The sequence below is a fragment of the Balaenoptera borealis genome, assembly GCF_965194805.1.
Source record: "Balaenoptera borealis genome assembly, chromosome: 2".
NCBI classification, from domain to species: domain Eukaryota; kingdom Metazoa; phylum Chordata; class Mammalia; order Artiodactyla; family Balaenopteridae; genus Balaenoptera; species Balaenoptera borealis.
In genome coordinates, this window is record NC_138867.1 from 169159672 (window position 1) to 169186289 (window position 26618).

A 26618-nucleotide genomic window follows, 5' to 3' on the forward strand; every position below is an offset into this window, starting at 1 on the left:
GGCAGGACTGAGGAAAGCTTTAAAGCTATTTGGCTAAATTCTACTACTGATGTGATATTTTCTTTTCTAGATTCATTTATTCTCGATTTTTCAATTTTAAAAAATGTTCAAATTCCATAAAATATTTCATGCATAAACTAAATTCTGTACTCACCAAACATATTACCCTTCGTAGTTTACACTGTTTCGCCACTTTAGCTTCCAGGCAAGTGGCTATGTAGAATGACAGAATTGTTTAACCCAAGTTTGAATCTCCATCTTTACAACCACTGTGCTATGGTTTATTTTGAATCCACTATTTAAATGCCGGTATATGTGGTACCTTAAGCCATAGAGATGCTATATGTGCCCAAAGTGAGCTCAAATGCTTCCAAACCAAACTGTTAGGAACTTACTTTGGAAGTGAGCATGTGTAGCCGAGTGGGCCAACCCAGTAATGGGAGTTCTCCAAATTAACTTCCATGTAGAATGTAATGTTTATTAAAGGACAAATAAGAATGTGCTACTTGAAGCATAAGGATTTTGAGATAGACTGACTGAACTGGAATTCTACAATTCTTTAAAATTTAGACCACTAGGAGATTTTACCTGGGCAAAGTGTTTTATCACAAACATTGTTTATGATTGATAGGGTATGATGGTAAGTAAAAAGCACTGACTTATTTGGTTTTATTTTTGTATTTAAACTCTTTACAGGCAATGCCCCTGACTCTGGTTCTAACTCCACTCGGCTGCCTTTTTGCTGTTTCACCTCCTGGAAGTAGATGCACAAGTACAAGATAGCAATGCCCTGGGACTTAAGGTGTCTTCTTACCTTGCTGTAGGGACTGGGTGAAGTGGAGATGATTGGCAGAGCAAGAATTGGGGGCAGGCTGAGGAGGAGGTGGTACCAGGCTAGGGCAGGGTAGGAGTTACGGGGTGGAGGATGGAACAATAATGAAGAGTCAGGGTCATCTGATTTAGAGGAGTCTTTTCTTCCTGCTCATGGAACTTTGTCTCCTTAGTGCCTCAGGGTCCTTCCCCCAAGCTTCCCAGTTGTTTCCCTGCTCTCCTTTGACATTCCTTTTCCCCTGTCCTGCCCACCCCCAAGACAAGATTCCTTCAAGATAAACTGAGCTTTAATAGATCAGCAAGGCCCAGACCCTCAGCTAGTAATGGCTTTGGAGATCCTGGAGAACTCACCAGCATCACATCTGCTATCTCCTAGGCTCCAATATATGGTGTTGGCAGGGAGTAGGTGACTCAGTAGGTCTAGATGCTCGGGTTACGAAGGGGGTCTTATAACAGCTTCTAAAAAGCCTCCCACAGTGCTCTGCCATCTCTCCTCCTCTCTCTGTGTTGGACTGCAGTGGTGCACATGGCAAGGGAGAAAATGTTTCCTGCAAGCCATTCCCCATGACCACCCCCATATCACTGTTCATTCTGTTGTCATGACCTTAAAGTGCTCCAAGAAAATACAGACTTATTTTCCAGTCTCAGTGGAGATGTGAACCACCTCAATTGTCTCCAACAATTTTCTTGTATGCCCCTTGAACACCATCCACTTCTTGCTACCAAGCAACTTTCAGATCCCATCTCCTTTTCCCAGTGTCCACCAAGAGCTCAGTTTTGCTTTCTAGTCTGAAATTACTGCCTTCAGAATATCAAGACTTCAGTTAATAAACTTGAAATAGTCATCTCAACAGATGCAATAGCCAGACTTGGGTTTTCTCGGTGGAGAGGGCTGAGGGGTAAGCATTTTGTTTTAGGCATCATGTTGGGTGTCTTTACAACCCAGGGAGAGGGTTGGCATAATCAGAAGCAGGCCTTACAACAAAAGTTTTTCCCAACACATGTCCTCACCTACTAAACATGCTTCTCACCTCATTTTACTGCTGGGGCTGTTAGCAGGTTACCTCCTTTCCTCCTTTTCCAGGCCTTCTAGATAAACAGGGCTATGGGAAGGACACTGATGGGGAGCATTTTTACACACAGCTATAGCAAGCTTCTAGGATTCTTAAGAGTTGCTTTGTGATCAAGTCCTGTCTATTTAGCTCTCAAGGTAGAGCATTTTCATTAGGGTTTGGGGCTAGGAAAAGAAGGATGGTGTGGTTAGCCTCTGCATGAACTTCAGAGAAAGCCTAAAGGGTGTCAAGGCTGATGAGGCATGAAGACCAACACTCTAATCCAGCAGACTGCAGTCTCTGCTCAGGGCTCCCAACGGGAAGTTTAGCCACAGCTGTTTTAGATACTCCTGGAGAAAGTAAACTGAAGATTGACAATGAGGGAATTCCAACCATGTTTCCCAGTTCTCACTGGTGAAAGTGGCTTCATTTCTCAGCAGTTGAATGGACAGTCTGTGGAGGGCAAGATTCACCAGGTCCTGGTGTGGGGAGGGTGGAAGCAAGGAGAGATGGTTCATTTTGGGAACCATCCAAATATGGCCTGGTGAGTGGACTGAACAGACCAGGAGGGGAATGCAACAAGAACAGAACTAGAAGAAAGGACTTCAGAATGCTGGTAACTCACAAATTCTTCTGTATTAGAAGCCTGATGCTGGAAGATGGCAGTAGAGGATTGGTTGGATCCATTTTTGGCCCAAATGTAAAACTTTCTAGGTACAGAGAAAAATAGATGAAAGACAGGCAAGGAAAAGGGGAGAAGACAGAAAGAAAAGGGAGGCAAGAATATGCATGGAGGGCCAGAAAGAAGGAAAAAGGGGTAGTCAGAAGTAAAACAGAAGAAATGACAGTAAATGGAGAGAATAAAACAGGAATAAGAGAGAACAGAGATGAAAGGGAAAGAATAAACCCAGGAAGTGGAGCAGGCTGAGAGGAAAGCAGCAGGGAGCTCTAGATGGGGAGTCCTAGCTTGCCAGGAAATAGGAGAAAAATGTAGGGGGCCTGTGTGGGAATGGGAAGGACTCTCCCTTACCCTTCAGTCCTCATTTCAGGCTCCTCTTCCCCTAGTAAGCTTGGTTTGGGTGGCTAGTGTTTTGTCAGCACTCTCTACTTGCCCTTCTGGCTTCTTCACCTCTCATCTACATTTGAATACACAAGCACAACAGTGCAAAGACCTGGTACAGGGGATGAAGATGACTAAGAGGAGAAATACTGAACTAGGGATGGAAGGGAGGAGACAGGACACTTCCTCTATTGGAGGAACCCTATCTTTGTCTGAGCTTTCCTCACCCATCACATACACCCCACAAAGCAGCACACACGAAGCCAGGTTCTACTGAGAGCAAATCAGATTTCTCTTTATTTCCATCTTCACCAGGCGGTGAGGCATAAGGAGTGGTCCAGGTGCCTGGATTCTAACCTCCCACGTTTGCTTGGACCTTTACCTGAGCCCATGACAACCCTGCCTGATTTTAAATGTTTCTTCCTTTTCTGGGCATTTGCTCTGCAAACACCTTCATTTCTTCCGCAACACACCAAAGGCCCAGGTGCACGTATCTCTGCTACAGCCAGGATGATAACCTAGTTATATCTGTAAATCTGCGATTTTCCGCAAGCATTCGGCAGCAGGGCCTGTCCCAGGGAGACCCCAGGCAGAGCCCGCTCCTCCGGACTAGCGCGGGCAGCGCGCGGAACACCCTCCCGCCACACGCCAGGAAGGAGGACGTGTGGGCACGAAACGCAGCTCTCGCGGACAGGAGCGACCGGAGGGCGGCGCGGATCTCAGCAGTCCCGGTGGCCCGGCGCTCGTCTCGTAGGTCCGCTCCCTCCCGCCTGAGCCGGGTCACCTAGCGCGCTATCTGGTTGAAAAGGTCCCGTTCCACCATGTGCACTCTGACCACGGCGTCGCTGGACAGCTGCTGCTTCAGCACCTGGAACACAATGTCTCCCCGCGACCGGCGTCCTGTGCTCCGCCGCGCCCCCTGCCGCAGCGGCCGAAAGCACCCCTGCTGCTGCAACATTCCCGACGACGAGTCTCCCGGGAGGCGGCCTCCTTCATGTCCTCAGCCCTCCCGGGCTGGGACTTGGGTCTCCAGACGCAGGGCGGGCGAGCTATCCTGCCACGAGCAGAAGCGGCCCGCGTCTCTTATCTACTGTCCCGCCCCGCCCACATGGCGTCACGGAGGGCTGTGGCGGGCCACGCTCGGGTGTGACTGTCCGCAGAACGCAGGCACCGCCCGCTGATGGTCAGGGGGCGAGGACAAACGGGACAGGGCTCCTGGAGATGCTAATTGGCTGGAGAAAACAGATGCCGGACGTTGATTGGATGAGGGGGAGACAAAGGGTGGGAGGAAGGACTCGTGCATAGACTTGGGGCCTGAGAAGGTCTAATCCTGTCTGTGGGTCTCATGAAATTTGGGGCATAAACTGCCTGTGGACTGCTCGTTCTCCACTTCAAATGAGCCGTCTCAGGATTTCGGATCACCGGTTTGTTACCACGCTGTAGCAGTTTGGCTCTTCTTGGACCAGGGGAGTGGAAGGTGGTTTTTCTATTTAGAGAGAAGATACTGAGAACTAAGAGGATACAGCAGTATTATTAGATATGGCTTTTCCCAAGGCAGGGGATAAGGAGGAAGCTAGGGTGCCATCTGGAGTCCAGGAAAGATAAATGTCATGAGGATAAATGTAATGTCCCCCACATGGATCCCTACGCCTAGCTCACAAGTTCTTCATAGGGAGACTTAACGAACTTAACGTGAAAAAAGAATTGGCAGTTTCAGGAGACTGTAAACTCTGTGTAACTCAACAGAGCTAAAGCTACAAAAAGCTCAAATTTAATCTTAACCTTTGCAATGGGGTGATAAAATGGAACTCTTAAAGTCTCAGATTGGGCTAAGGTATCACTAAAGGCAGAGAACAAATATAGAGAATCCCCCCTTCCCCTCCATGCCAAAGAAGTTAGTGCTTCTCTTCAGGATTTATTACAAAGGATGAGGCTTGGCTCATCCCTTACTTCAATGATGTAAGAAATTGAAGAGAGGCTGAGAGAAAAAAAGAGGATTTCTTTGGAGAGGGTTATTGGAGGATTAAGGAATTTAGAGCTTTATTATTTTGAACAGTATCAGACTGACAGAACCAAGAGTGTTCTTGGGTCTCAAATCAATAAAGGACTTTTTATTAACTAAGAGTAACCAAGAATTATGGAACCTGCTTGTGATTTCATCCATGGGACAGAGAAATTAGGATTTTGCAGATGTCTAGTAAGGGACCATGAGGGGAAAGAATAAAGTCTTTTTTTCTGTTTGTCCCCTGTGGAGTCCTGTTCTTTTGATGAATGAAGGATCTTCACTAATTAGTAAAGTATCTGGAATAAGGTGGGTGATCTTTCTTCCAACCTTATACTGGGCAGACAAATATCATGTTGAGTCATTGGTACCACAATTCAAGAGTATGATATCGACAGGACATAGTGGCTTCATCCTAAAGGGTAGCTTATGATCGGACAGCATGTCATTTGGGCTGTTTAGGCCACAGAGGAGAAGCTTGGGATAGCCGACAATCATCATATACGAACAACAAACACACAAGCAAATAAGTTCCTAAACTGATTTCAGAGAACTATAAGTGCTATGAAGGAGGAGGAGGAGGACACAGTGGGGCAGAGAATGACAAAAAGTAACTGAGTAGGTGATCTTGGAGCTGAGATTTACATAAGAAGGAAACAACCCCAAGAAGAGCTGGAGAGTGGGTGCTCCGGAGAGAAGGAACTCCCTCCAGCATGCTTGGTACATTTGAGAAGTAGCAAAAAAGTGGGAATAGTAGGACAGAGTGGACAAAGTGAGGAAAGGTGGGGGTGGCTGAGAAGCAGCCAAGGGCCAGACCATACAGGCCTTGAGGCCATAGTAAGGGTTTTGGATTGTACTGGTAAACATGAAAGGTTTTAAGCAGGAGATTTGCTCCTTCCTGCTTTGTGAGGGTGAGAGTGGAAAGAAGCAGATCAATCTGGCACTTTGCACATGTGATTATTTTAGGGTATTGAGTTGGAGAGATTATTTGGATTATCTAGGTTGGTCCAAATACCTTCACAAATGTCCCTATAAAAGAGAAGCAGAGGGAGATTTGATACAGACAAAAGAGGAGGTAGCAATGTGACCGGGGAGACAGAGATTGGAGTGATGTGGCCACAGGCCTGGGAATGCCAGGTCATCATTAGAAGCTACAAGAGGCAAGGAAAGGATTTTCCCCTAGAACCTTTACCAGAAATATGGCCCGGATGACAGCTTGATACGAACTTCCGGCCTCCATAACTATGAGTGAAAAAATGTCTGCTGTTTTTAGCCACCAAGTTTGTGGATGTTACAGCAACCACAGGAAACTAATACAGGTGACGTGGAGTAAGGTTTTAGCAGTGGAGAGGGCCAGAAGTGATTGGATTCAGATATATTTTTACAGATAGTATCAGCAGGACTAGCTGATGTATCAATATATGGTGTTGGTATTACAGAAGAAGAGTCAAGGATCATTCCCAGGTTTTTGTTCTGAACAAGTGGGTGGATGATGGCAACATTTACTGAGATAGGAGAGGGGCAAGGATTGTTAAGTGTTATGTGTTGGCCACACTCATGTTTGAGAAAATATCAACTAGCTTTTGTCACTGCTATGTGCCAGGCACTGTTCTAGTTCTTAACTCAATTATCAGTGTAAAGTGGGCAGTTAGATATGAGTCTGGAGCTGAAAGAAGGCCAGGCTGGAAATATAAACTGGGAGTCATCAGTGTACTGTATTTAAAGCCATGGGGCCAAATACATCAAACAAGAAGAAAGAAAAGAGAAGACTTGGTCCAGAAGAGAGAGGACTTGGTCCAGGGACAAAGCCCAAACCAGAGGACAGTCAATCTGTTTTGCCTAGACAGTGGATGAAGATCCAACAAAGGAAAGGAGGAGCCGATGAGGAGGGAGGAAAACCAGGACTGTGTGAAGTGACAGAAGCCAGCCAACCTGTAGTGGAGGTTGGGGCGTTGCATGGAGGGAAATATCTACATTGTCAGATGTTGCTCTAGGGGTAGAGAGGCAGAGAACTGACCACTGCCTTTAGCAAAGTGGCTACCCCAAGTGGCCTTGACAAGCGCCATTCCAGTGGCTCGGTGGAGAGAAAAGCTCCATGCTAGTCAACTGAAAAGGGAATGACGTGCGGAATAGTCCGCAGCAAATCTAGGCAACTTCTCGGATGACTTTTGACGGGGAACAGAGGAAATGGGCCATAGGTGGTGGTTGCCTTGGGGGTCTGGAGAGAGCTCTAATTGGTTTTAAAAGTGTCTGATTCTGCAGCACGTGTTTGCCTCTTGGTGGCAATTGGGAGGGGGAAATCGAAGGTGAAGTACAAAGTAGGAACAACTGCAGAAGCCACGTCCCTGGGCAGATTGAAGGGGCTGGGGTCGGTGCACGGGAGGAGGGCTTGGCCCTACTTATTCCATTTCCCCAAGCCTTTGGTCACCAAGCACAGGCGGTCGCCGCGGAAGCGACCCGTCCACAGCCCCCGCAGGGCTCAGCAAAGAACCTGAACACTTTGTGTGGGAACCAAGGCTCCCAGCAGGCGTTGCGCTGGGCGGCTAGTGCGCAGGCGTGCGCGGTCAGCCTCCGACTCTCCCCTCCCAGGCAAGCCCGGGCCCCAGTTCCAGGCTGGAGCCACCGACGCGAAGGGGGACGGGTTCCTCTTAAAAGAGAAACGGAGGCGGCGCGCGCGAGGTGGGCCCCTGTCCTCCCGCCGCTCTCCGGGCCTGCGCGCGACGCTGGGGAGGCGCAGGCGCAGTCGGGATGAGGGCGGGTGGGGGCGCTCAGGTAAGGCCGGGGTGGGGGTGGGCCGCGGCGGGAGCTCTGGGCGGCCTGGGAGCTGCCTTAGGAATTGGCCCATCCGACGCAGTGTGAGTGTTCAGTGGCGCGGCCCGAAACGGAGTGGGGGGCGCCTTCCAGACCCCCCGTTCCCCGCCCCCCTGTCCCGGCTCCACCCACAACGACCGAACTATGAGGAGCTCTCCCAATGCACACGACCTCTCCTTCCCTCATCAACCAGTAAAGACCCATGCCCTTTTGAAGATGAAACTGTTACCTTACCCTCTGCCCCTTCCTAGTCGAAATTTCCTTACCCATAGCTCCAGTTCTTCACGTCAGTGGGCCCAGGATCAGGCCATTCTGACTTTGATGCAGTCCCCCTACCTCCCACCCCCAAGATACCCACCCCATAGCGCTAATTTACACGCCCTGTAATGCAAGCAGAGGTGGTTTGGACCCAGTGGCAGCGAATGCTATTGCAGTGGTTTAGTTCTGCCCCAATTCACCGTTGAGGAAACTGAGGCCCCAGCGGAGGGTGGAGCCGGGGCCTCTGGCCCCGGGTCAGGCCGGCCCACACGCGTGTCTCCCCGACCCCGCAGGCCCTGGTACTCATGGCTGCCTCCCCTGCGGACGCGTCCCGCAGGCGGCGAGAGAAGCGGCGGCAGCTGGATGCGCGCCGCAGCAAGTGCCGCATCCGCCTGGGCGGCCACATGGAACAGTGGTGCCTCCTCAAGGAGCAGCTGGGCTTCTCCCTGCACTCGCAGCTGGCCAAGTTCCTGTTGGACCGGTTAGGGGCCGGGTCAAGGGTTCTGGCGGAGGGCACCCAGGCTGCAACACCCAGCACCCTACCTGCCCCCTTTCCCCCACATCAAGTGGTGGCCTGCTGCTCCTTCCCACTGGCAGATTTCTCACTTCAGCAGTAAAGCCAGTGTGATTTGTGGCCTCCCAGGGTCTCCCCCCACCTCTTGGTCCCAGAGAATAGGGGACCCCCTAAGTGTGTGAATGCCCAGAGCTGAGGGCAGTTGGCCACATGGGCCCCCACCTGACCTGCCTCTTGTCCCCCTGGCAGGTACACTTCTTCAGGCTGCGTGCTTTGTGCAGGTGGGTAGGGAATGGCTAGGGGTAGAGGATTAGGAGCCAGAGAGAGAAGAGGGGCAACAGGGAGTGGTGTGACCCAGAAACACCCTCCCTAACGGGATTGGATTAGAGGGAGACTTGAGTGAGTTTGGGAAGAGATGGGGGAGTTGGGGAGCCCAAGGAGGCAGCCTGTGGAGAAGGGAGCAATATCTCAGAACCGTGGGGTTTGGGCTCTGAAGAATGGTAAACTGGATTAGGGACCAGGGTTGCCCAGGGGGTGGGGGTACAGGGCTGTCTGAGTGTGGCTCTCCAGGATGTGAGGAGAGGACCTCCCAGCTCACCCTGACTGTTGCCTTCACTGCTCTAGGTCCGGAGCCTGTGGCCCCCAAGGGTCTGCAGTATCTGGTGCTCCTGTCTCATGCTCACAGTCGAGAGTGCAGCCTGGTGCCTGGGCTGCGGGGACCTGGGGGCCGAGATGGGGGGCTTGTGTGGGAGTGCTCAGCCGGCCACACCTTCTCCTGGGGCCCCTCTTCAGGCCCCACATCTCCAGAGGAGCCCAATCCGGTCCCCCTTGCAAGTACTGGCCAGAGAAGCTGGTGCCCAGAAGCCAGGAGTGGGCCGGAGCCCGCAGGTAGGCTGGGGGAAAGAAGAGTTATGGAGAAAAAGGAGGGAAAAGTGTTCTCGTCCCTGTAGCTCAGAACCCCATTCTTTAAAAATGATCCTTTCTCCATGGAAAAACTCTATGGTGACAAGGAAATATATCCTCAAATATATTTTTAGGTGTGAAAAGCAAAATACAGAATTGGATGTATGGTATATTACCGTTGGTGGAAAAATAAGAGGAGAAAGGAAAATATTTGTATGTACTTATGAATGTATAAGATATTTCTGGAAGGGCATGTAGGAAACCAGGTTACCTGTAGGAGGAACGAGGTGGCTGGGGTATAGTATTGGAAAGGAGACTTTTCACAGTGTACTTTTCACATGGTTCAAAAAAAAAAACTTTTTTTTGAACCATGTGAATGTACCATCTCTAAAATAAAACAACCCCTCCCACTCCAGTAGCCTCTGCCCCCTCTTCCTCCTTCCTAAGAGTCTTCCTACCACTTCAGACCTTAGAACTCCACCTGTCCTCATGCCTCCAATACAGAGTTCCTTCCCCTTTGACCCTACATATGCCAACAGGTTTGGAATCTAAGCATGATGAGAGGACTGAGGAGGCCAGGTTGCCCAGGTGAGTTTGGGGTTGGGGGGGACAGGATAGACCTGGGTGGACAATGGGAGTGAGGGAGCAGGACCTCATGCTTGCCTTCCTTGGACCTGCAGAGGGGTGGAACCCCCGCCAGAGGCCTTCCCATCCCTAGGAGAAGAAGACGGGGAAGAGGAAGATGAGGATGAAGAGGAGATGCTCAGTGATGCCAGCCCATGGACCTACAGCTCCTCCCCAGATGAGCAAGTTGGGGCTGAGGGAGGACGCTGAGCAGAGCAGGAGGAGGGAGGGGGTGACTGGCTGGGGAACCCAGAGCTTTGCAGACTTGAGGGAGGGGCTTGTTGGTGGAGAGGGCAGGGTAGGCTTTGGGGAAGGCAGAAAGAACTAGAGGCTTTGGATTGGGTGGAAAGGAAGTTAGGCTCTGGGGGAAAATGAAAGCTGAAAGTAGGTATGAACAGGGAGCCTGTGGTGGGGGTAGGGTTGTTCTGAGTTTGGGATCTTTGCAATTTAGGGGTTGGGGTTGGGCTGGGGCTGGCTGAGAATCCAGGGAGATAATGCCCTCCTCCTCTTCATTCTCCTTTCAGCAGTGAGCCAGATGCCCCCAGACCACCCCCTTCCCCTGTCACCCATGCACTTAAGGATGGGGAGATACCCCCGGCCCCTGCAGCTGTCCCAGCTCCTCTTGCTTCGCCATCCTCATCAGCATCCTCACTGGGTTCTGGAGCTCCTCTGCCCGTAGAAGTCAGGATACAGCCAGAGCTCAGTGGGACCCCTCAAGCAGACCAGCAGACTGAGCCCCTGGCCAGGTAACCTGATGGCTGAGACAGAGGGCAGGGGCATCCTGGGACATGGCCCTCCCTCGAGGCCCTCTGCTCCCTCTTTGCTGCCCGTAGCCCTGGGAGTCAGGCTCAGTCTGCTCTGGCCTCGGCATGGGATGAGGACACTGCTCAGATTGGCCCCAAGAGAATTAGGTAGGACTGGGGGAAGTGGCTCTGGGTAGGGGAGGGAGCGGAGGGAGGTGGAGGAGAGCCTGCACAAGTCCTCTTGTTTCCTATTCTCCTCCCCCAGGAAAGCTGCCAAAAGAGAGCTGCTGCCCTGTGACTTCCCTGGCTGCGGGAGGATCTTCTCAAACCGGCAGTATTTGAATGTGAGGATGTGAGGGGTACAGGTTGGGTTCTGTGTAGCCTCATGGGTGGAGGAGAAGGGCTGAAGGAGAAGCTGAGGCAAAGAAGCCTAGGGTGTGGGGGGAATTCAGAGCCAGGGAGAGAAGAGTTGGGATGGACGTGCAGAGCTTGCCTACAGTTAATAATCACTAATCCAGATGACTAGCAGTTAAGGCAGAAAACCAAGCCTCAGGTGCACAGCTGCTGCTCACTACTGCTTGTTACACAGGCCCTCTGATGACCACATGGAGATGATGGTGGCATTCCTCAGGCTTTTGGGGTGCTAGTGACTATTCTAAGCACTTGATATGTGTCAAGTCTTTTGATCTTCTCAGCATTCCTATGAAGTGGGTGCTGGTACTACTCCTGCTTTGCAGATGAGGAAACCAAGGAGAACAGAAAGGTTAAGCATTGCCCGAGGCTTCTCAGCTAGTGTGTCATGGTGCTGGGTTCCTCACTCCATCGGGCTGCCTCGCCCTGCTGGCTCATATGGGTGGTCCTTACTCCAGGAGGATTAGGAGACAGACCTGTCCCCAGCCTCACTGCAGGAGAGGTTTGAGGCACAGAGAGAGAAGAGTCCCAGCCCCACACTCAGCCAGAGCTCTCACAGGGTTCTGAGGCTGGGGGGAGGACCCAGACCTGAGGGATGGTGAAGTCTGGGTGGATGGGATTTGGGAGAGGGGGAAGGTCCCCAAGTGGTGGTGAAGCTCTGGGCTTCTGAGAAGAACATTCAGCAGGGCTGGTCAAACATACTTGAGTCTATTAATGGAGGAGACTGAAGTAGCCCCCAGCAGCAGTTTAATTATGGGAAAATGGGATCATGGAGAAAGGGAAAGCGCATGCAACTTAGTGAGCCAGGATGTGAAATTAGAACAGATAAAAAGAGAAATATTTCCCAGAAATACTTGGGGAGTTAAGGTTGAAGAACACACTATCCTTAAAAGTGTTCCAGGTTGAGAAAGAGTGTGTGTGTGTGTGTGTGTGTGTGTGTGTGTGTGTGTTTCCAAAGCAGATTTAGGAGGAAATGATATAATCCCATGGTGAGCTATTAATAAAAAGTAGGCCATCTGAGTGATACTGTTGTACATTGATATTGATATCAAGGAGAATAATCATACCCACCAAAAAAATATGTTCCCATCCCTGGCAGATGGCAAATCCATAGTTAGGGAACCAAGAGTGTCACCAGAAGTGCACTTTTTTGAGGGACCTGGGCATTGCAAGGTGAGGTTGTGACAAGGAGGTGAGATAATGGAAGTTGAGGGCAGGATAGGGTGAGGGCAGAGTTTGGGGTCAGGAAGGGATGGGATTGGGGTGCTCATGTATAGGTGAGGACCGGCCAGGGTGATGTGAGCTGGCGGTGACAAGGAGAACTGTTGTGGGAGAGGGCAGAAGAGCCTGCCTGCTGGGTCAGCTCTGGTGGTCGCCCTGAGGAGACCATGTGCTTCCTCCCCTAGCACCACAAGAAGTACCAGCACATCCACCAAAAGTCCTTCTCCTGCCCAGAGCCGGCCTGTGGGAAGTCCTTCAACTTTAAGAAACACCTGAAGGAGCATGTGAAGCTGCACAGTGGTGAGTGGTGGAAATGCCTCCTCACCTCCCCACTGTGGGTCCTGTCACCTCCCCCTGTGAGTCCGTTCATCTCCCTTTGTGTGTCACTTTACCTTCCCCCGTGGGTCCCTTCTCCTCCCCCTGTGGGTCCCTTCACCTCCCCCGTAGAGCCCATCACCTCCCCCTGTGGATCCCTTCCCCTCCCTTTGTGAGTCCCTTCACCTCCCCCATGAGGCCCATCACCTCCTATCTGCAGGTCTTGTCACACTGCTCTGGGATAACTCTCACTCACACACTCATCCTGCACTCTCTGTGTGTTTAGATCCTGCCTGCTTGAAACTGTTCTAGGTGCTGGAATACAGCAGTGAATAAAGCAGGCAGTACTCACCTAAGATGTCCACTCTAGTGAAGGGCTACAAAGAGCTGTGAAAGGTGCTTTGAGCAAAGACCTAAGTGAAGGGAGGAATGGAGGCTTCGCCACATCCACAGGCAGCACGTGAGAGGACCCTAAACTGGCATCTGAGGGCATGTTCCAGGAATGGAGAGGAGGCCAGGAGATTAGAAAGGAAGGAAGAGAGGTCAGATAGGTGGTAGGGGCCTGCAAGACCACCATCGGGTTGGCTTGGCTCCTGGCCAAATGTGATGGGCACCAGTGCGGTGGAGGGAGGGACAGAACTGATTTTAAAAGGAGCATTGTGGCTGCCATGTGGAGAATAGGGGATGGCAGGAATGTGCAGTGCACAGCGATAGTGACCTGGACAGTCGAGTTGGTGAGAAGTGGCTGGAGACTGACAAGAGAGCGAAGATGGAGCCAGGGCTACTGTGGGAAGAACGGATTGTCCATGGGTAGGACTGTGGAGTCAGGGGTGACTTGGAGGGTTCCAGCCTGAGCAACTGGGCAGAAGGTGATGTGATTTCCTGAAAATGAGGGAGAAGCAGGCCTCAAGAAAGGGACATGACATTTTATTTGGGACATGCTACTTAGGTATCCCAGAAAATGTGCATCTCGTGTTCAGGGGAGATGTTGGGCAAGAAAAAAGTGTTCATCATGAGCACGTGGGTGGTGTTTAGAGCCATGGGTGGAGTGTTCCTACAGGGAGAGAGTGAACATAGGTAGAGAAGAGGTCTGAGCAGGGCAAGTAGGAAGGGCAGCTACAGAGGGGCCGGGGGGGCAGGTGAAGAGAGTGGTATCTGAGGAGCCAAGGGGAGAAAGTGCTCCAGGGAGGTGGGAGGGGTGAGATGTGCCAGTGCTGCAGAGCTGAGTGAGATGAGGATGCGCACAGGCCCCTAGACAGGGTGGTGGGAAGCCATCCTTGACCAGACGACAAAATGGCATGTGACAAGGGAGATGACAGCCAGAATGGAGGGGGTTCAGAGCAGAGACGAGTTAAGGAAGTGTAGACAGCAAGTATGGACAACTCTTTGGAGTTCTACTGTGAAGACAAGCAGAGAAATAGGTGTAAGTTGGAGGGCTGTGAGCCTGAGCACAGAGATGGGAATGATCCCGCAGAGAGGAAAGGCTTGCTGATGCCAGGGTGGGCTGAGCAACCTTAAGGCGGTGAGGAGGGGTGTATCTGAGCACAGTTGGAGGGCAGCCACAGGGAAGCAGGGACTATTCACATATATGGGCACAGAAGCAAGTTGGCAAATTGGCTGGCGGATTAGGTGGGGGGAGGATGTGGGCATTCTCTCCTGGCTCCTCTCTTCTTGGTGACTTATAAAACGAGGTCACTGCTGAGTGAGGTTGGTAGAAAGAGGAGGTCGTGTGGAAAATGCCCTTCTGAACTCTAGAAAGTGGGAGAGTGAACTGACCAAGGAGTTGCAGAGGCATTGTGTGTGTGCGGCAGGGGTGAGGCTTGACACTTGTAGTTGTGTATGAAAGTAGAGCTCAAAGTGGGGTGAGGGTGGGAGGTTGTAGGTTATGTTTCTGCCCCCCTTGGCACATGTGTGCCGGCCTGGAGCAGGCTAAGGGTTGTATTTATCCTGAGTTGGGTTTTAACCAAGCAGGCACAGCTGAGGGAGAGAGGGACGGGTGAGTTGGTAGTGTGAGTGAAGGAAGGCTACCAAGATGCCCTGGAAATGAACTGGGCAAAGAGACGGGAGGGGGACAGTGGGAAGGCAGTGGGCTGCTGGACTGGCAGCCTGGAACCGTGGGATAACTAACAGGACAAGGTAGGGGGCCCTGGCTGGAACTGGGATGTCTGAAATTGTGATTTCAAGGTGGTGCAGTGATGGGGCATGACCTGGGAATGGTGGCTGAGAAGGGTTGTGGGGGGCGGCCAGGTCAGTGAAGGCCAGGGAACAGGGGACGGGAGTGCTGGACACGTAGAAAACGAACTGCCAGCAGTGGAGGTGGCTGAGGAGAGGGCCTGGAGCCAGAGCTGTGTGGAGTGCAGGAGCGTGATGGGGATGAAGGCTGTAGGGGTGTGTGTGTGGTCTGATGGCAGGGTGTACAGAGCAGCGGTGGGACAGAGGTCTACAGGATGCCATGAAAAGCAAGGCTACCTCCTCTGCTGCAGGAGGTGTAGGAGAAAAACCGCAGCAGGCCTGTGAGAACTGCTGGAGATGGCCGATGGGCAGGTGCTGTTAGAGCTGGCAGGGGGGCAGGTTCAGGGAGAAAGGAGAGGGAATTGGCTCTTGACACCCGCAGGGCGTCTGACAGGTCACACGGCACTGTTGGGGGGGGGTGGGAGGAGTGAGATATGCAGGCTGAATCGGGACAGTACTCCTCTGGGGGACAGTGGGGTTGGACCAAGGAAGGGCCTCAGCTTGGGGATGGATGCTGGGCTGTCCCCCATGTGCCCACAGATACCCGAGACTACATTTGTGAGTTCTGCGCCCGGTCTTTCCGCACCAGCAGCAACTTGGTCATCCACCGGCGCATCCACACTGGAGAGAAACCCCTGCAGTGAGTGTGGGGAAGAGAACCCGGGGTGGGGGGAAATGGGGAGGTGCTGGCAGGACATCTGGGCACTTGGGACCAGGAGGAACCCCTGGGGAAGTCAAGATGGGCTGAGGCCCCTTTCTTCCCTCTGCTGTCCCTGGCTCAGGTGTGAGATCTGCGGGTTCACCTGCCGCCAGAAGGCATCCCTGAACTGGCATCGGCGCAAGCACGCAGAGACGGTGGCTGCCTTGCGATTCCCCTGCGAGTTCTGCGGCAAGCGCTTCGAGAAGCCAGACAGTGTCACAGCTCACCGCAGCAAAAGCCACCCCGCCTTGCTCCTGGCCCCGCAAGAATTAGCTGGTCCACTGGAGTCCTGTTCCAGCATCTCTGCCCCTGCATCCCTGGGGACCGACGAGGGATCCAGGCCCCCTCTGGCTCCTCAGGCTCCCACACTGCTCCCTTAGCAGTGAGCATTCCCCAGAATTTGGGGAGCCAGGGACTGGAAAGGAGCAAGAAGGGCCAGACGACTGGTCCCTGGGGACTAGGGTGATGGGGAGTGCAGGGCAGGGGCAAGACTGTGCTCTAGGGGAGCCGGGCTACTTTAGTCATCCTAAAGGACAGAATAAACCCAGTATTTTACATGGACGTGTGTGAGCAGAGCGAGTGTTTTGGCACCTGAGGTACAGGAATCTTGATTCCTTTGGAAGCAGGCTCTCCTGGAATGTGCCTGAGTGCACCCTAAGTGCAGGCCCTATTCTTCTCTCTGCAAGCCCCCATCTGCACCCACCCTGAAGACCCAGCTTTCTTTCCCAATTCGCTTTGGCACTCCCTCCACTCTTGCATTCAAGCAAGGCGCTAGGTAATTCCAGAGGGTTGGGCTGGAGTAGGATTAGAGGTATGTGTTCCTGGGCCACATTTGTACTCTCCACTAACCAAGAGAACCAAATGTATAGGGGCCCCTGAAGAGTCTTGCCTTCCAGTGCAAAAATGAGGGGGCTACACATGCAAGATTGCTGAGCTAACTTGGGAAGGGACCAGAGACCTTGGAATTTTGAAAGGGCCAGTCTCTTGGGTGACTCCTGAAGTCTGCAAATACAGCAGCCTCAGGTTTGACAAAGGGAGCTCTTGGCATCTGGAACTCAAATAATTCTTTATTTCAACACCTGCAAGCAAAACAATCGCTGGCCAATTACAGGGAATTTTCAGCCCTGCACCGTGGCCTCTGTGGAGCTCAGTTTCCTCATGGCTCCAAGCTTAATTTGTGTATAGCGTTCTTACGGCACTTGTCAGTGCCCAGCTTTGTGGACCCATGTGGTCTTGACTCAGGCCCCAGGGCTGATGTCCCCCACCTGAAGAACACTGTCCTGAGAGGCACCTTAATCTGTACACCAACAGGTCTGTCCCATGGGACAGGTGGGCAGCCATGCTGAGAGCTCCTGCCCACCTTTACATGGTGTGAAGCACTTCTCTGGGTGCTTCTGGTGTGGAGATATCTTTCAGTGAAGTGAGCTTTGCCACTATCTCTGCAAATTTCCCATCTCTCAGAAGCTGAGGGAGAAAGCAGCAGAGAGACTAACAGTCAAGTGAAAGGAAGAGGCAAGAAAACCACAGGGCCTGTGGGATGTGACTCCGGCCATATCTGTGGTCATTACCTGAAGAGGCAGGACACCAAAAGTATCTGGAAAGAAGAGGTAGAGGAGACTCAGGCTGGAAAAAGGAGATGGGACAAGAGAAGACAGAATGCTGATGGGAAAACAGGAAACACCTGAGAGCACAGCAGCAGGGATGGGGCACACCAATACTTGGGCGCTTTTCCACGCGTGGGGTCTGAGAGGTTCTCCCTGCACCTACACCTCAGAGGGGGAGAAGGACGGACTGAGAACAGGCAAAGAGCTGACAGGGGAAGTAGGTGTAGGGGTGCAGCGAGAGGCCAGGTGAAGTGCTACCAACAGAGATGGAGAAAGGTAATACGCCACGCTGTCCTCCCACAGAACTCCATCGGCGAGTTGTCCCACCCGTCCCTACGGCACTATAAAAGTGCTTGTCTAGCCCACTCCGGAGGAGACGCTCAGCAAGGCTTTCTCAACTGAGACACAAAAAGCCCTGGCTTTTCCTGTCCTGCTTGCCCAGCAAAGATGAGGGCAGTGCCTGCCTTGGCCTGAGTGGCAGTGGCAGCTGTAGCTGCGGCGGCGCGAGCACGTGTGTGGGCCCGCTGGTGCTGCGACAGGGAGCGGCTGTGGCTGAAACACTTGCCACACTCCGCACATTCCGCCGGCCGCTCGCCCAGGTGCGTCTTGCGGTGCAGTGCCAGCTTGGAGCCCACACTGAAGGCTTTGCCACACTCAGGGCACTTGTGGGGCTTGTGGCCAGCATGGTTGCGCCGGTGCACGTTGAGGTTGGACACGCACGTGAAGTGCTTGCCGCACAACTCACAGCGGTAGGGCTTCTCGCCTGTGTGTGTGCGCCTGTGCTTTGTGAGGTCCGAGCGGTCGCTGAAGCAGCGGCCACACTCGGTACACGGGAAGGGCCTCTCGCCTGTGTGGATGCGCTGGTGCACCACAAGGTCGGAGCGCTGCCCGAAGCCCTTGCCACACGTGGCGCATGCGTGTGGCCGCTCTCCCTGGTGGCTGCGCCGATGGCGCAGCAGCGTGGAGCTCTCGCTGAAGCGGCGCCCGCAGTCGCTGCAGGCGTAGGGCTTCTCGCCCGTGTGCGTGCGCTGATGGCGCACCAGGGTGGCGCTCTCCAAGAAGCCCTTGCCACACTCCGGGCATTTGAAAGGTTTCTCACCCGAGTGCGTCTGCAGGTGTCGCGTTAGTGTGGAGCTCTTGCCAAAGCTCTTGCCACACACACCACATTGGTGTGCGTCCGAAGTGCCTGGCTGCCGAAGCGTGGAGTCACCAGGGCTCCTGGCCGCGTGGACACGCAAATGGCTCCGAAGTCCCGCACCGCTGCGGAAGGCCCGCGGGCACTGAGTGCAGCGATGGAGCGTGTCAGCGGGCACGGCCGGTGTCCCCCACGGGTGTGCCCGTGCCTGGTGGAAGCGCAGTGCGCTCTGGCGGAAGGCACGAGGGCACAGCGGGCAGCGGCGGGGCCGCTCGGGAGGGTGCCAGTTGCGCCTGTGCAGCAGCAGAGCCGGGAGGTGTGGGAAGCAGCGGCCGCAAGCTCGGCAGCGGCAGGAGCGGCTGCGCCGCCTGTGCGCGCTCTGGTGTAGGTCAAGGCGGCCGCTGTGATGGAAGCTCTGGCCACACTCATTGCAGATGTAGAGCGTCTGGCCCGCATGAGCGCGTCGGTGCGCACGGAGGTCTGCGGCCTGTGCGCAGCGCTCGCCGCACTCTAGACAGCGGAAGCGGCTGTCGCCCCCATGGGCGCGCTCATGCCGCAGCAGCACCGAACTGTAGCGGAAGCTCTTTCCACACTCACTGCACCCATAAGGCCTGCCGGCTGCTGCCTCTGAGGCAGCGAGCATGATGAGGGCCAGCCGGGCGCCCTCAGGGTGCAGCGTGCCACTCACACTCGAGTCCACCTCCTCCAGCTGAGAGTTATTTTCAGTTTTCTTAAGGCCTAGAAAGGGAACGGTAGCAGAGGGAAGAGAGGGAGGCCTGGAAAACTGGTCCGCGGATTCCAGGGTTCCTTCTCTCACAGCAGGGGCTGTGGCTGTTTCAGAGGTGGGCTGCAGCTAGGTTTACCATGTACCGTGAGCCCTGCAGGGAGAAGGTCACTGTGAGCCCCAGCAACATCTATGACAGCTACACCTTGGGGAATGGAGGGGCAAGCACAGGCTCCCTGTTTTCTGTACCTTCCTCAGCTAGACCATCTCTGGAGTTCCATTCTCCAAGAGGAGGCAAAGCCATGGGAGTCCTAGAAATATGGGGGGGAGGGGTCCTTGTGCCACCAGGAAGGGCAGGAGGGACTCAAGAGGGGAGCTTTCTTCCAGTACACTGCTCGGAAGGGAAGGAAGAGTGTCCAGCTTGTTTTATGACCTTAGACCAGGGACCTTGGCCTGGAGATGCACTAGGAAACGACCAAGGAGGGATTGGTAATGAGAAGTCCCCTGGGCCTAAACCACATCAACACCTTCCTCTGAAGACCCAGGGTTTCCCGAGTAACCAGTGTGAACCCAGCCAGGCCTGGGCTGGAAGCGGTGAAGCATAAACCTATCCAGTAGCAGCCTGGGCAAAAGGCTCAGGAAGGGCTGAGACCTGGGCAAGGGGAGGTATCTGAGAAAACCCAAAGTATTGCTCCTTGGCTTTGGACAGCACCTGATACACAATCACACCACATCAGTACACAGTCTCAAAGTTCCCTGGCCTAGCCTTGAGAAAGCAACTCAGGACCCAGGAAAGGGGTAAAAGGAAGCATGAATAATTCACAAAGAATATTATCAAAAGTTGATGGCATTATCGAAGAAGTGATTTTCACATTTCTAGGGAAGGCTGGGGAGAAGGAAGGGACATCCTTTCTAATTCTCAGGGCATTCAAGTTGTTTGCAAACATTCTGCAGACTTTCCTCATTGCCCCAGCTCCAGGGATGTGAGAACGTGGAGTAGCAAAGAAGCCCCTTTATGGGGGTGGAATCTGCGCTGCTATTTTCTTTATCTCAAATGGTATCCCTGAATCCTTCTGACAAGTTGGTCAGGGTGGCTCTCTGTGAGCAGGGTCAGCATTTGTGCACAGAACCTCCTGTGCCCTCTATTTAGAGCACATATTGGGCCGCTCTCCTCACCTGACTGGCCTCACCACTGACTGTTCCCCTCAAGATCCATGGATCTGTCCCCAGTTCAGTTTAGTGGGACACAGGAGACAGGTATAGTCACTATAAGTTATAGGCCATGTCACCCAACAGATCAGTGAGAGAAAGCAAACAAAATAGTCATCAGTCATTTTCTTATTAGCAGAGGGAAACTCAAATACCCAGAACTGTGGTTAAAACACCCCATAGATGGGGTCCTCATCTTTTGGATGCAAATGGAGTCAACTGAAAAAAGCCTTTAAAACCACAGACCTGCAGGGGTGGGCTCTGAAGCTTCTGTTCCCCTCCTTCTTGGGAAGGAGTGGTGGATATACCATGTTCTCTCCCTGTGCCTCTGGAGCAGGATGTGCTGTGCCCTGCAGGAAGGATAAAATAAGAGGGACAATGTGAATTGAAACTGAGCAAAGGGGATAGACGCAGGTAGAAGAGAAAGAAGGAAACATTTCTTGGAAGAGGGTATTTTTAAAATGGATATTTTCAAATATAAAAAACTAACAAGAATAGTACCACAAATCACTCACTCACCTTCAGCATCTATTTACATTTTGCTATTTCGTTTCATCTATGACACTCCCCCCACCCTACCCCAGCCCATACACTTTTTGGGGGGGGGGGCAGGGGTCTGGAGTATTTTAAATCCTAGACATCTTATTCAAAGAGGATGAGTTTTAAACAAAATCTGCAAGCAGGGAGGGAGGGAGAGTGGGAGGGAGGGAGATGCAAGAGGGAAGAGATATGGGAACATATGTATATGTATAACTGATTCACTTTGTTATAAAGCAGAAACTAACACACCATTGTAAACCAATTATACTCCAATGAAGATTTTTAAAAAAAATAAAAATCTGCAAGCAGGGGCAAGAGCCCCTCTGCAGACCTGAGAGCAGACTTTAGAGGGAGTTTCTTGGTTCTTCCAGAGAGAGTTTTCAGCCCAGACACTTGCTTGGGCTGCTAATTCTAGCTGGTCAAATTCAAAAGAATGTTTGCCCTTGTGTGAATAAAACCTTCTCTCAAGGGTCAGTGGTTGATCCCAAATGCCAAAGAGAGCAATGCTTATGTCCTAGTGAGTATTCCCCCTCACCTGAGTGTCTCTGGAGACCCTGGCACCTCTCAGGCCAAGTTTCTGGGATTACACCCTCTGCCAGGCTACTGCCTTCAAGGGCACATGTCCAAGGAAGGTAAGACAAATGCACAAATGAAAACACACACACATAAATGACATATAAACAAAGATACCATTTTGCCCCATCACAGACATGGAATAAGAGACCCTGGTCAAGGGTGCAGGTTTTGTGCTTGAGTGCCAGGGTGTATCCTTCAAGTCTCTCTTCTGTACCTCACCCCATGCTGGAGCTTGCCCTGGAAGGAAAGGGTCTATGCTTGGGAGGAAATCTGAAAGAAAAAAAAAATATTACTGTGCCAAAAGAAGAACGATTTCTAGACTGTCCTAACCATCATTTTCCTGATTGAGTTCTGAAGTTGCTATACCACCAAATTTCTTTGATTTTTGGAAAAAAATAAGTACAAGGGAGGCTTCGAAAGAGGGAAGGGGGTAATTACGTGTGAATTGAGGAAAAGTCCTAATTGTTCAATACTTTAAAGTATTTTAGTACCTTTCAAGTATTTAATACTTACAAACTTATTATACGTAACTAATAAAAGACAATTACTAAGAAGATAAGCTAATGGCAAAAATTAATATTCACAATAAAGATAAATTTCTGTTTTGTATACTACAAAACTTGTTTCTTAATAGATATTGCAGGCATTTCATGCCATATCTAACTGTTCACAGGAGTGTTGGACTTAATCAGGATTTAGTACATTTACTAACAATCTACTGTGAGCGAAGTGTAGTTCTTTTTCTTCTGAGTTGTGTTGTTCAGTTAGTATAAAGATTTTCTTCCCTGGTTATCTTTTCTGCCAGGCCACCATTTCTGGGGCATGATGAAGAGGCAAGTGATCATCTCACAATTCCTCCATCTTGAAGCCAGAGTTGGATAAAACTGGTCTGGGCTGCAGGAGTGGGTCTGAGAGCTGTCTCAGCTGTGCTGTCTGCTACAGTAGCCACAAGCCACATGTGGCAACTGAAACTTGAAATGTGGCTGGTCCAAAGTGAAATGTGCTATAGGTCAAATACACTCCTAACTTCAAAGACTTAGTATGAAAAAAAGAATACAAAATATCTCATTAATAATGTTTAATGTTGACTATATGTTGAAATAATATTTTATATATATTGGGTTAAATGAAATATATTTTTAAAATTCATTTCACCTGTTTTTAAGAAAAGTGATGATTACAAATGTGGCTCACATTTTTGTTCTATTAGATAGTGTTTGCCAAATGGCCTTTCCAAATCCTGGAACAATGTACAAAGGGAGGCTGACCCACCTCACAGTCCCTGAAGGGGATTGCATGGGAAGAGGCCACCAACTGCCCTGACCCTTAGAGCCTCAGTAACCAGAAGACAGCCACTCTTCTCATCTCCCAAGATGTGGGGCTCTGGCCACACCCTCCAGAGGGCCCATGTGCTCTTCAGGAAAGTGAATATCTGTACTGCCATCTAGGAGACCTGTTTGGGACTTGGGGTTATAACTCATGCAAAGCCTGTCACTGCTACTCTCCAGTTATTACTAGCATCAATATGGAATGGCTCTCATATGTTTCTGTGTATGTACCCCTTTCATCCTCCCAGTAGTCCTTTGAGGTGGGTACTACTGGTTACCCCTATGTGACTTGAGGTTCCCCTGTGGTGCAAGCTCATCCAGAGCCACAAGGACGGCAGGTGGGTCCAGGGACAGGAAGGGGATGGCAGGCTGGGAGGCCCGTCTCTGGCTCTCCCCGATAGTCCCCAACCCTTCCTGGCCCTGGCCAGCTGGCAGCAGTGTGGCAGAAAGCCCCAGGCAGCCCCAGGGACCACCACGGGACCGGGGCTCACTCTGTGTACTCTGCGGTGGATTCCTTTCCGGTCCTGGTAGAGGAAAGGAAACAGTCAGCCTAAGAAGTGGTTTGGGGAGCAGTAGCTGCATTCGGGAGAGAAGATTCTTCTGCTGGCCTCTCTATATATACTTAACCCCCACCCTGGTCCCAGTCCTAAAGTCTGTTGCCCAGCCCTAATGACAATGTAGTCTCCAGGACTCTGAGACACCCCTAGAGGCTGCTGAAATTTACATCCATCTAGAAGCAAATAACCCACTTCTCACTGTTGGGAGGAGGAGGGGGGAGGAACTGGATGGATGGAATAGTTTCCCTGACCCTCTGGAGCCTGCTTTGGGGCCTTTCCACTTGTAGTTCTTTCTACCTGAAAGCCCTTTCTCCTCCGTCATTCAGGGCTCTGCTACAATAATCCCTCCTCAGAGAAGCCCTACTGAGCACCTTCACTCCTCCCAAACAGTGATTCCCAATCTCCTCTGGAAAGGTTTCGGTCTCTTTTCTAGGGGAGCATGGGGTATGAAATCCAGAGCACCAGAATGGCCACTCCTCACTTCCCTTTTTCCCATAACAGAAACAAGGTCCAGTACTTTAAAAGACATTGCCCCTTCCAGCTTCAGATCCAGTCTGACATGTTTAAGGAGCTGGTGGAAACAGGAATGACAGCTCCCTCCCCATTCCAAGTACCCAAGCCCGATCATGATCCAAACAGATTCTTTTGCAAGGTTTTTTCACAAAGATTTTCCTGTGAAATCTGGGAAGTGTGGAGAATGTATGTATGTTGACAGGGAGAGAACATAGTAGGATAGTCTATTCTCTATGTTCCTTTGACACATGGGCAAGACTACAGCCCAGAAGAGCCAGAGGAGCCCAGAACTGGGATGAGGAAGGGACTATACGGTACTTTGCACTCTTCCTAGGCCTAGCAAGAAGTTGGGCACACATAAGGCATCTAATGCTTTTTTAAACTGATGTATTAATCTGGAATGCAATTCTTTCCAACGTTAGGTCCCTGGAGGAGAGGGCCTCTCTCTAGTCATCTTATCCTCCACAGCCCTATCCACTGCATATACTGCAAATACTCTGACTTGGTTTACTAAGTCCTTAACTGCAACCTGTGTAGGAGACCGGAGAGGCAAGTGTCCAAATTCTGGGTCTTCCATTACCAGCTGTGTGACCTTGGACAGGGTACGTGGGGTGTCTAACACTCCTGCCTGAGAAAACTCAGTAAAGGAAGCTGTAATAATGTTTCCTATGAAAAGAGGGAAGGTGTTAAGTCTGAGAACTGCAGTTCCCGAGTTTTTAGGATTTACTCTCCCCTGGTAAGTTTTATGGAACCCTGAAAAAGAGGTCTGACTCTTACCGCCTAAGCATACTAAACGTTCTGCAAGACCTTTTTAAAGTCTTTTCCCCCCGACCCACCCCCCACAAAGAACCCTACTTAACAGGATTAGAGCAGTGTGGGGCTTTCGTAGACCCTCCCCACACACCGGCAGCTTCGAGACTAAGTAGTGACATTGGTTACTCATTTTAAGACTTGGTGCCTAGTACTTAACGGGAGCTGAGCACAACTATTCGAGGAATGAGGAACGCCCCACCTGAGCAGGTCGCCTTCCCTGGCCCTCCCACAGCGCAGCCAATCCCGGGTGCAGTCAGTTTTCGTCACGAGTTACTGGTCAGATTCTCCTTGCACGAAACTTCCCACCCCGGGCCCACCCCAGCTCTTCACACTTGGCGCCAGCCCACGCGAAGGGCAAGATACGGCACCAAAAACGTAGTGGAGAGTAGGGGGCGTTTAAAACATCGACCGAGCCCAGAGGCTGCCGCTGCCCTTTTAAACTGACTCAGCCTGGCGATGTCCGCGTCGTGGGGCCGCCAGCCACGAAGGTCACCAGAGTAGGACTGGCGAGGACAGACGGAGGGCAAGGCCTGGGAGGAGCAGGCCGCGAGGCACCAGCGGGCGTGCGCCGGCCAATCGCTTGCTCCGCGGCGCTGCCGCGTCACTCGTTGCCGGGGCGTCGTTCCCGACGGCTGCAAACGCTAGCCGCTCGGAGCGGAGGGAAGAAGCCGGGCGCAAGTTGGGGACCACTGCCCAGCGCTAACCCTCCCTCCCAGCCCTTCGGTCCCCTCACCGGTCGCCGACTGGATCCTCGGACACCGCGCGGCTCCCACTCAGCTGGCTCGCCGACCCCAGCCTCCCGCACTGCGGGACTGGGGCGGGGAAGGGAGGGAAGGACCTAGCGGAGCGCGGGGCCGCAGAGTGGGGGCAGCTGGGAGGCGCCTCGGGATTGGGGGTCACGCTCCAGCCCCGCTCTCCCGGGTTGGCCAGTGGTCTGCCTCATGAGGGCCGCGTCACCGGTTGCTGGGAGGACTAGGAGACGTAAGAAGGCTCCACTAAAGGTTCAGGCTCGCCTGCCCAAGCCAGAATCCCAGTAAGGGGGCGGAGCTAAAAGGCGGAGCCTAGGGAGACTCCGGTCCCTCCTCCCTCCCTTGTCAAGGCCCCGCCTTCTTCCCAGGCTTAACCAATCCCTGCCTCCTCCTTTGTCCACGTGCCCTCCCCGGGCCTCTTCCAGCCCAATCAAAGGAAAAGGCGGTGACTCACGTGCACCGCCTCAGCATCCAGTGGCGGGGTCCGGATGCTCTATATGGTGTTCCTGCGGCTCACAGGCGCCCGCTGGATCGCCGAAGGGGGTCCCCGCGCGGGTGCCCGACGCTGCGTGGCCTTGGGGGCCACCCGCCCGAACAGTCCCGGCAGTAAGTTAGTGACTTCTTACAATGTGGCCAGACTTGATACCTATTATCTTCCTCCACGCCACAGCTCTGCCAAGGAGGCACCCACAAATTAATGACCCATCCAGGGTCGCACTGCCAGGGTTGGGGGTACTCCTGGCCTGCTTGCCAATTGTCTCTACAAGAGCTTACTGGCTGAGCTCTCTGTGCAATGTCTTGTTCCACTGAGGTGTGCTGTTAGTGTTGGTTTCCGGAAACGCTTTTGGGAATGTGACCATCCCCTCTTCAGGGCTGCCTGTCAGACTCTGGATGATGGCTCTCAGGACCATTGTTTACCAGTTCTAATCTTCCTTTCAAGGTCACTTAGTACCACGCATCCTGCCACTCATCCAGAGCTTCGGCCCCTCTTCTCTGCTCAGGGGTTCCCTAAATCAGTGTACACTTAGACCCCTCAGACCTTCCCCTTGCTTTTTTATAAGCTAAACAAACCCATGCATAAGCACACATATTAAGAAATGGAATATTTCCAGAACGCCAGAAAACCCTTTGGCCCACCTCTTGTCTCTACTCCCACAGAAAGAGTAACCATAATCCTGACACCATAAATTAGT

At 52.2% G+C, this 26618-nt stretch overlaps 2 protein-coding genes and 1 pseudogene across 13 annotated transcripts in view; 2 read left to right on the forward strand and 1 right to left on the reverse strand.

The window, feature by feature from the left end:
* LOC309623026 (L-amino-acid oxidase-like) overlaps window positions 1-1691 on the forward strand; it is a 66118-nt pseudogene extending 64427 nt beyond the window's left edge. Inside the window, exon 9 of the transcript XR_014249949.1 lies at window positions 697-1691. The product of XR_014249949.1 is annotated as an L-amino-acid oxidase-like (transcript). The remainder of the gene's footprint in view (window positions 1-696) is intronic.
* Window positions 1692-7491: 5800 nt separating this feature from the next.
* ZNF692 (zinc finger protein 692) lies at window positions 7492-16238 on the forward strand. 9 transcript variants are annotated; one of them, XM_082379347.1, is made up of 12 exons: window positions 7492-7624; window positions 8308-8495; window positions 8778-8809; window positions 9153-9416; window positions 9971-10019; window positions 10112-10241; window positions 10587-10801; window positions 10889-10966; window positions 11064-11142; window positions 12616-12730; window positions 15518-15617; window positions 15760-16238. In XM_082379347.1, exons 2-12 carry the CDS (start codon window positions 8320-8322, stop codon window positions 16055-16057), a joined length of 1536 nt encoding a protein of 511 aa, XP_082235473.1. In that variant the 5' UTR covers window positions 7492-7624; window positions 8308-8319; the 3' UTR covers window positions 16058-16238. The 9 variants fall into 9 exon arrangements, with proteins under 9 accessions (XP_082235473.1, XP_082235472.1, XP_082235476.1 ...); XM_082379346.1 differs by having other exon boundaries at window positions 10112-10237; window positions 10580-10801; XM_082379350.1 differs by having other exon boundaries at window positions 9321-9416; window positions 10112-10237; window positions 10580-10801.
* Window positions 16239-16724: 486 nt separating this feature from the next.
* ZNF672 (zinc finger protein 672) lies at window positions 16725-25730 on the reverse strand. 3 transcript variants are annotated; one of them, XM_082379418.1, is made up of 4 exons: window positions 25410-25730; window positions 21425-21496; window positions 20596-20699; window positions 16725-19294 (listed from the first exon to the last, which is right to left on the reverse strand). In XM_082379418.1, the coding sequence occupies exon 4, from the start codon at window positions 19057-19059 to the stop codon at window positions 17662-17664; it is 1398 nt and encodes a 465-aa protein (XP_082235544.1). In that variant the 5' UTR covers window positions 19060-19294; window positions 20596-20699; window positions 21425-21496; window positions 25410-25730; the 3' UTR covers window positions 16725-17661. The 3 variants fall into 3 exon arrangements, with proteins under 3 accessions (XP_082235544.1, XP_082235542.1, XP_082235543.1); XM_082379416.1 differs by lacking the exon at window positions 21425-21496 and adding an exon at window positions 21580-21735 and having other exon boundaries at window positions 25410-25719; XM_082379417.1 differs by lacking the exons at window positions 21425-21496; window positions 25410-25730 and adding exons at window positions 21580-21735; window positions 24876-25395.
* Window positions 25731-26618: the final 888 nt, after the last annotated feature.